General features: G+C 34.8%; 1 protein-coding gene across 1 annotated transcript; it reads right to left on the bottom strand.

The window, feature by feature from the left end:
- Positions 1-3,911: 3,911 nt before the first annotated feature.
- On the bottom strand, positions 3,912-8,841 carry LOC114306565 (uncharacterized). Its single transcript, XM_082897171.1, has 5 exons — positions 8,785-8,841; positions 8,387-8,506; positions 5,802-5,855; positions 5,604-5,679; positions 3,912-4,048 (listed from the first exon to the last, which is right to left on the bottom strand). Exons 1-5 carry the CDS (start codon positions 8,839-8,841, stop codon positions 3,927-3,929), a joined length of 429 nt encoding a protein of 142 aa, XP_082753297.1. The 3' UTR covers positions 3,912-3,926.
- Positions 8,842-9,516: the final 675 nt, after the last annotated feature.

Genomic DNA, 9,516 nt, shown 5'->3' on the forward strand with positions numbered 1-9,516 from the left:
TTGTTAATGCTTTGAATATCACCTGAATTGGATAGCATCAGGAGCATTCATTTAGCTAAATTTACTAGCTAACCTGATACTCCTAGCTGGACTGGAAAATAACAGTGGTAAATTTCATACTAGATCCACTTATAATCTGCTTGCAAAGGAATCTGAAAGCAACAAAGATTAGAGATGGCTTTGGAAACTGCAATTCCCCATGAAACTTGAAAGGCTTCACTTGGATCATTCTTCATGGTGAAACAATGACTAATAAACAAAGGATTGCAGAGCTCTATCTTCTAATTCTCTCTGACCTACATAACTTATATGAGGAGGACATCAGTCACCTCTTAAGATATTGAGCTAACAAAGCATTGGAAATATTGGACATGGAAAATCTTAAGAAATCCTTGTAACAAGACTAAATTCCTTGGAATATCTCCATTTGTGTCACTGTATGGCATATTTGGAAATTACGAAATAAAGGTGTTTTCGAGAATGAGAACTGTGACATTCCTAGCACTGTTAGAGTCATCCAAAAATGTGCCTTCAAAATCAAAGTTCTGAGTAAAACCAGACATGTAAGACTTATCAAGTGGAATTTTCCTCATGAAGGGAAGCTGAAGCTCAAAAGTGCTGGTAGTGCAAGCCTGTTTGAAAACCAGAGATAGGGTACTTGGGCTAATTCTCCATTCTTTGAGGTTTCATAACCCACATGAAGAATTGTACCAGACTACATACATTTACCCAATCATATCTAAAAACCCTAGTGTATTAATCATCCCCTAAAGTCAGCACCAAGGAAGGCTGATTCGATAATCAATTTCATTGGGAGTTGTGCTGAGTTTCAGAACTTGTACTGGTCTCCTTTTCATGGGGAGGAAGGGGGTATTTTGGCATCAGATAAACCTAGCTTAATAAAGAGAACTCATAGAAGTTTTGAAACTTGCATGCTTTCCCATTCCATCCGTAGTTTCCTATTAAATGATCAACAATGCAATATTTGGGTCTCCAAATACCAACAAAATTTCTACTCCACCATTTTAGCTTTTTGAAACAATATCTTACATTTAAATCTACCAAGTATTTTAAACGAAGATCAATTTCCTCTTTCATGTCTACCATTTCAAATCAAACCAACAATCTTAGAGGTCATCATTGGTCAAAATTATGATCCATAAATCATAGGGGGTTGTTGCCAAGAACCGTGTCAAATTACTAATATGAAATGAACCTAGATACTAGATGATTGAATTTTGCTTCAATGCAAGGCTTAATTACTTCAGGCCCAATAATAGACATGTAAAGGAGGACATGTTCTCAGCTAGAGATCAATTCTATCTCTAACCAGGAACATGCTTTATGCATGATCTTAGCCACAACAAGTGGGAGAATTAACTCATCAAAGGAGAGATGGCACTAGCAACAATGGGGTAGAAGTGAATTAACCAAACATTTTAGTCTTAACTAGGAAAGTAATCCAAACTAGAAAATTATTATTAAAAAAAAAAGTCAAAACTATGATGGAACCAAACTAAGACCATCTCCAAAGGAGACAGCAAATGCAAATTGCTGTGCCACATGGGCAGGAACCCACTCCAACAGACATAACAAAATACAGCAACGTTGTCATGTTGAATCTCACATAACAAACAGATCATTTTGATTATAAAAAATAACGATATCCATGGGGCTCATGGCATCCATTCTCAAGTCTCTACAGTAATTTCCCATTACTTATATTAAGATAATAAAGTTTGCTACTTCCATTGGAGTGAGTGCCAAATCTCAAAAGTAGCAAATGGAGGTAGCAATTCTGCATATGGGTTAGCAAAGGACACATTAGCTAACCACTCTTGCTACCTCCCTTTGGAGATGGTCTAAGTGATTAGGTAGTTGACAATCATAAGTTGGCCAAACCATCAAGTTGGGTTTCCCTTCTCAATTACTAAACTAAAAAGTTGCTAGCTAATCCACCAATGGAAAATTCATCATGTAAATATTGAAGGGAATCGCCCAAGTATATAAATTAATCGTCCATATTACCACCAAGTACGAACATATCATTTGTCCTTTGAGAGAAAAGTAGTCCGTAAGAGGAGGGGATTTAAATGAAAAGGTCAAAATTGCCAACCAGATGCTTGGCAAATTGAAGGGAAAAATTAGAATGTTTCAAACTGATAACAAGCAATTTAGAACACCTAACCTAATGGTGTGAAGTGACTACGAAGCAGAAGTACAACAACAGAAGATGAGAACACATACACGGGTGAGTATAAAGTAAAGAAATGCTCAGCAAAACCAGATTGGAAAAGATATTGAAGTGAAAAAATAAATAAATTAAAATTAAGAATAAAATGATTTGTCCTTCAAATTACGTTGATAACCAAGGCAAACAAGGAGCCTGGGAGTTCTACAAAAGATTTACATCCACACGAGCAACATCATTAGGTGCTGATCAAGAACAAATTTATGAAATAATGCAACATCGAGCAACATCATCAGAAATTTAGGAGAATTGTAAGTAACATGTGGGTATGAGAATGATTAATAGCTGACATATTTATCCAAATATATTAAACCCAAGAGGTAAATTTATAATCAGTAACAGGAAACAGCATTGCAGTAATTACCTCCCTCAACATATTTTGGCATTCTTCTGACACATGAGAAGACAAACGTGATAATAGTTCCTGCTGCCTCCAACCTATGAACCTTTTTTGTCCATGTATACATGGAAAAGGAAGAACATGGAGAAAGGAACTGCTCGGCAGATTTAACTATAGTACCTTCCACATTATCGTCCATTTTATTGAATCTATCTGTCAAAGATGCAAAAGAAATTTGAACTTAACAATCAAAATGCAGACAGCTTAAACTTGTAGAATGACCGCAAATTAAAAGATTCCCATCCACAGCTTTCACGAATAGGAAATTCATAGCACTGAAATCCTAAAATCTTATACAATTATGTCCAAGCTATAAAGAAAGAGACCATACTTAATTATATGATTTACATCCAAAGCTCAACCTTCACAGTCTTTCCAAGGCATCCCGCCAAGTCAATCACCCGCTTTTTCATCAGGGCAACAACATCATCTTCAAGACGAGTCATATTGAATTTTGCTAAGTCAGGCTTAAATATAACTTTTGTCCAGTTTTCGCTCTCCTTGCATTTTGTTATGACGGGCTCAGATTTCTTTCCCATATTGTTTTAGAAAACCTTCATAGGAGTGGAAGGAACTTGCCAGTTAGCAAAGCACATGAATCATAATAAGGCTTTGTAAGGAAAACTATATGTACAAACAACAGAATATGCTACCAACTTTTTTTTATAAAAAAGATTCAAATCAGAATTTACATATTAGCAGGCAAGCGAAACATGCATGGTATGACTTAAATTTGGAAGAAACCCCAATTGTCTTAGAAGGCTTTTACAGCCTTTACGAAGTTGGAAACCAGATAGCAAGTAATACGTTCAATATTTGCTGATGTTCTGCCTTTGCTATGCTTTGTCACTGGACCAAACAAAGCAATTGACGCATCTCTCAAAGGAATTCAACACAAATGAAGGTTATGTAATTACTCCTACTATATGGTTATGATGTAAAAAAAAACCTCAGTTTCAGCCATGGAAGTCGTGCATTGATCACGCGATTTCAATGAAATCATGAATCAATACACATATTAACTCTCCATTGCTTTTAAAATCATATTTTCAAAAAACGTTTTTATCTTAAAGTCATGTTTTGAAAACATGATTTCAAAAACAAACTTGGTTTGGTATATAATTTCACAACGGCTCGAGTTTGGGAAATTTGTTTCGAAATGACGTGTGTTTGGTATAAAAAAAAAACTATCTATTCAGGTTACACAGCCAGCGTGGTCTCATATTTTAAAATTTCATTAGGGCTTAGATATTCACACTCTGCAACGGATCCCCCCTAAACATACAGTACGCATATAGGCTTTGAACACAGAGAGCAGGGAGGGAAGAAACAAACCAGACAGACTTCATCTCCAGTGGCATATTTCCCAGCATAATCTTTTAATAGCTTCTCAAGAGCTGCAATGTGTGTACATAGAAATCAGCTCAAATTCAACACTCAATTTTCAAAGCAACCTTAATCATATCGTAGCAAACTTGATTTTTGGTCACTGTTTGCCCAGAAATTACCAAACTCTAATGGAAAATTTCCCAACTTAAAAGTTAAAGTAGGTTAGCATTTTTTCAGAGGAATTCTACAAAAAGAAACTCCTATCAATGATAAATTTAAATCAGCAGTGATTTTTTTCTTAATGCTTAGTACAAGATCAAATTCTCACCTAACTTCATGGTAATTGAAACTTAAACCAATAGGAAAGCATGATGCACTTTCAATCCACTCCCCACATTCATGGAGATGATTACCTATTGAATATGGTAATCCTAATTATGTATGTTCAATCAGATAAATTGATGCATTCTTATTGAATGTGTTGATTAATCCTTTTAAAGCACCAGAACTTCTGTGCAAAGTCCTATATTTGATACAATACTAAGATCATTTGAATGGTTTGTAGATCCTCATGGCATAAAATATAAAGTTGCCTCAAATTTAACTTGCATTGCACATAAGTTGTCTGGCTTGAAAAAAAGGAAAAAGAAAAAAGGATAGAACATGTTTCCATTGGACTGAACCATAGGTTGTATTAAAAAAGTTCCATCTTTTCAATATAAGGCATACTAAAACAAGGTATATTAATGACATGCCCATTTTCATTTGTTGGACTCCAACACTTGTCTTTAGACACTTCTGACACGTGTCAAACACGTCCAGTTATTATTATTATGATGATTATTATTAGAAACTAATAATTACCTTTGATGTAAATTTAGGAACTAATAATTATAATAAAAAAAATGTAAATTTATACCCATTAATCCATTCTCATTTGAACTTTGGAAATGCGTGTTATGTTGTGTATTTTTATTAACTTTGACTGAAATATTTATATATATAACATATGATAAATATAAAAAAATTATATTTTACTCATGTCCCCACGTAATGTCCTGCATTTTTTTTGAAAACTGTTGTATCGGTGTCCATGTCCATGCTTACTAGATTATAGGGTTTTTGGTAGAGGACAAAGTGAAGATTTGAATAGATAACAAGATCATATCTTCTACTTTTTATGTATTTATTTGATGATCCTAACACAAGACATGTTTTAAAAGTAAGCTAACATCAATTACTAATAAATTAATTAAGTAATTGGCATGAGGAAAAAGGTTCCAGTCACTTCATAAAGTCTTCTTCTTAACAATGATCCAGCTATTATTTGCTTGATACTAGCAAAACAATTAAAATACATTATTAAAACAAAATTATCATAAAGGAGTTTGGATCAAACTGTGATGTCCATGGGTTGCACACACTTGCTCTTTGATAGGAACAAGGAAACAAAGTATTGCTTGGATGATTGGAGGCAACAGGTTAAGAAGGTGAAACGTCAAGTAGTCAGCACTAGCAGGCTACACACAACCAACTTGTGTATTCAAACTGGTATGACAGATTTCTTTAAATGAAAAAATAAAATAAAAATCCATAATCTGTAGTTCATTAGGTAAAGCTTACCTGCAAAGCCTTTGCCAATATGATACTGAACCCAAACAAGCTTCTCATCAGGATGAACTTTTTCCCCAATATACTTCTGTACATTAAAAAGCAGGGAAATACCCATCACTATGCTAAAAAAAAATGTTGTGATAGCATTCTATGAATTTTAGCAATGAAACAGAAATTTTAAAGCAGTTATCTCACTCCAATACTCACCAGTACACCTATATTCTGAAGCGGCTGTATGCTTGAGGAAACAATATTTGCAGCCTATAAATCAAATAATAAATACATTGAGGATTAGTTTAAGTAATCAAAACAGAACAGGATGAAAAAAAAAAAACAAAATTGAGAAAGTAGAAGGAATGAATGAATAGTTTTGCTAACCTAAAGTTTTATTACTTCAACATGTTATTCCCTTAAAGCCGGATAAAGCACTTCAACTAGAGCAAGGGTGTTCTAATGATATCATTTTCCATGTAAAATGACAGTTGCATGTACGTGTTGGACCCACTAAGGTCCATTTTCAGACTTTCAGTAGCATTGCTATAACCTATACTCCATCCTCCCAAGAATTCCCTTATTTTTCAATAAGTTCCTTATCTTATCTAAGAAATGAAAATACCACTGAAGGTGCATATCTTGATCACAAAAGATCACATATATACCAACAAGTGGATTTGAGCACCGAACATCAAAGATGAGAGGTCAAACAGATACCACTAAGCTTAGATCACCGATTTTCTGTTGCCAAGCAGTCCAAAGAATTCCTGTGTTCATTATTTTGTGATTGAGAAACATTTGATCTCATTGTACTCCTCACATGAATATAATCAAGTCGTTTGAAAGTTTAACTTTGACGATAGTTATATTGGTATGGTTGTTAGACTCGTACAATTCATGACAACATAAGAATAATTACCGAGACTTAAAAAGAAAAGGAAAAGTGAAAAATATTGAAGGTAAAAGACAAAGACAAGCTGCAGAATCAAAAGACCAAAATAGAGAGGATAATGAAACCACCAAACATAGCTTTCAGTTCACTGAGTACCAAATTGAGCTACAAAGGCTGCATAAAGAGAAGGTACTATAACAGTAATCAATAAATTGTTTAGTGAGGACTTAAATTGAGTGTGTGCATCAAGTAATGCCTTTTTTTTCTTGTTTCCCTTTCTGTTTTCTCTTCAATTGATGTCAAAGAATGACTGACTCCAAAGAGTGGAAAAATATATAAGCACAGTTCAGAACCTGTCTGCCACGTTGGGAATGGATTTGTCAATGATCATCACAAAAGTTCACCCAAGCCTGAATGAATTGTCTGGACTGTCAAAGAACAGAAGTGACGGTATTTTGGTTAAACTAAACAGCACAGTAGAGTCTTTTGAAGAAGAAAAACACAAGCGACTAGAGAAGTGATGCAACCTTTCACTGAAATAATGTACATTGACAATAACCAAATACTGAAAGCCGGAAAACAGATATGAAACTGGGGAGAGAGGGTGGGAAAGAGATGGAACAGGTTTGAGTAATCAAAGATTACAATACGAATCTCCTCAGTATTTTAAAAACTAGGAAATAGAGAAAAATAAATAAAACCACTAAAAATAGGCAAACATCTTGCTATTTCCCCTTCTCTAGAATTAAAAAAGAGTTGTTCATGCACTCGAGGACATAAGCAACAGAGATAACCAATGACAGTTGGAAGACAATTGGAATTTGGAAGTAAAAATACGAAAAATAGTCTTTCAAGGAACAGCCTCCAGTAATCACCTAAACTATCAAACAAAATTAATGAAGAAGAAGAGGGTCAAAGGGAGAGACTATTAGATTACATAAATGTTAAAAATTAAATTACTTGGCCCAAATTCCAAGACAATCCAAAATTCATGATGATAGATGCAAGTTTATCATGAAAAGAGCTATGGAAGCAAAACTAGGAGACAACAAATGACCTCACAGTGAAGTGCAAAAACTATATGTTCAAAAGGGAACAACTTAGTTTTAAAACAATCCTCTGCCATGGTCTTTTGCTGTAACATTTTAACATAGGACCCATTTCTTTAACATAACTCCAATAACAGCTTAAGGTGTCATGGCCACCTAACGTACTAAATTTCGCCATTTATATTCACTTCATTTAGAGAGCGAAGATTAAACCCCATCCTTCCAAAAAAGATTAAAATGCCTTGAATTTTTCTTTTCTTTTCTTCTCTTTCCAAATCTTTCACAAACCAGTTCTGAATGAGAAAGCATAGAACAAACCAGTAGATAATCATGAATATAACACAGTTCCTTACTAATGAACATGATCTAGAACCTTGCCTAAATACTCCTCTTAGATTGTAATAAAGAAGGTTTCTTCTCTAGCAATTTTACACTAGAAGTCAAACCCTACTGAAAATTTCAGAAGGGTAGAATTTAGAAACAATACAATGGGAGACACAATAAAAGAGTTTATCAAATCTTATTTCAATCCTATAATTTACTATCTGTGCAAAAGAAATCACTCATATAAAGGGCACAAGGTGGAAATCTAAACTAGAATGACAGACTATACAACACAAAAATACAGATTCAAAATAGCAAACAAACAGGTACAAAAAAATTTCTAATATATCAGATAGATTAAAAATGCATCTTGCCAAGCATATACTTTTCCCCCCCTTATTTTCTCAAATGCATGAAATTTCTATTGAACATGTATCTGGATGTCAATTCCCATATAGTTGTATTACAGACCTATGGTTGTAAAGAGATCAAACAATTGAAAATAACAATGTTTTGACACAGTAAGGACATACCATTACAAAAGAGACGCCCATTATTTCTGCATTCCAAATGCATGAAAAGAAAGAAAGAAAGCACTCACTGTCTGCCTTATGGGATGATTCATATTCAATGAGAAGTGAATCAAAAGTCCCCTAAAATCCAATAGAGAAAAGCTCTGAGATTTTAGAGAAAAGCTCTAAAATCCAACAAACAACACACAGATTGAAATAGAGAAAAGAGAGATTGAAATTGATCAAACCTTTAGACGAAATCGAAATGCTTTAAGCTCTGAGACGGCGTAGAGATCAAGCACAGAGAGAGAGAGAGAGAGAGAGAGAGAGAGATAAGAGGCAGGAGAACCGTCGTAGGATTAGGGTTTGATAAGAAGAGAGATCAATCATGGAATAGAAGGAAGGGGTAGCGCATGTACCTGAAGGATGAGGTCGTCGTAGATATCGATGATCTTGTTGTAGGATTTGGAAGCCATTGTGTCACTGTGGATCGCTCACGACGGTCAGATCTCGGCCTAGGACTCAAATCTGATTCAGATCTCGACGATCTTCTCGGATTCGACGGAGGCACATGCGGAGGAGAAGGAGGAGGATCATCGACGATGTAGATGTGGCGATCTGTGGCGATGGGGTGAGGTTTGGCGGTGGAGGAGAATTTGAACAAAATGTTGTGTGTAATTGTAAACAGAGAACAGGGGTGGGCGCGTGATTTCCCTCTAAAAAAAATTTCGCCTTTAACGACAAAATTCGTTTTTTGTCGCAAAATCTCAAATATATAACGACTAATTTTTTAGTCGCCAAATCTCAATCAACGGCGACTAAAAAATTAGTCGCTAAAAGTACTAATTTGGCGACTAATTTTTTTTGGTTGCTGAAAATAAGTTTTTGGCGACCAAATTTTTGGTCGCCAAAAAATATGTGACCTTCCGCGACCAAATTTGTAGTTGGTCGGCAAAAGCATACCACTTTCTGCGACCAACTCTTTTTTTGTCGCCAAAATATAACCTTTTGCGACCAATAATATTTGGTCGCCAAAAATAATGATCATTCGCGACTAATTAATATTTGGTCGGCAAAAGTGGTCGGCAAATGTGTGAATTCTTGTAGTGCGAATTTAGCTAAAAGCATCATTTTGAAAAGATATAATCAGA

This window comes from Camellia sinensis, chromosome 12 (assembly GCF_055761805.1).
Source record: "Camellia sinensis isolate YWXY chromosome 12, ASM5576180v1, whole genome shotgun sequence".
Classification (NCBI taxonomy): Eukaryota; Viridiplantae; Streptophyta; class Magnoliopsida; order Ericales; family Theaceae; genus Camellia; species Camellia sinensis.

Excerpts from the sequence above, each read along its gene's own strand:
- LOC114306565 (XM_082897171.1), bottom strand. The coding sequence starts at position 8,841 with ATGGCTTCCAAATCCTACAACAAGATCATCGATATCTACGACGACCTC. Across the intron at positions 8,507-8,784 it reads ACGACGACCTCATCCTTCAG|GGGACTTTTGATTCACTTCT; the intron begins GTACATGCGCTA and ends ATTGGATTTTAG. Across the intron at positions 5,856-8,386 it reads TGGGCGTCTCTTTTGTAATG|GCTGCAAATATTGTTTCCTC; the intron begins GTATGTCCTTAC and ends TTTGATTTATAG.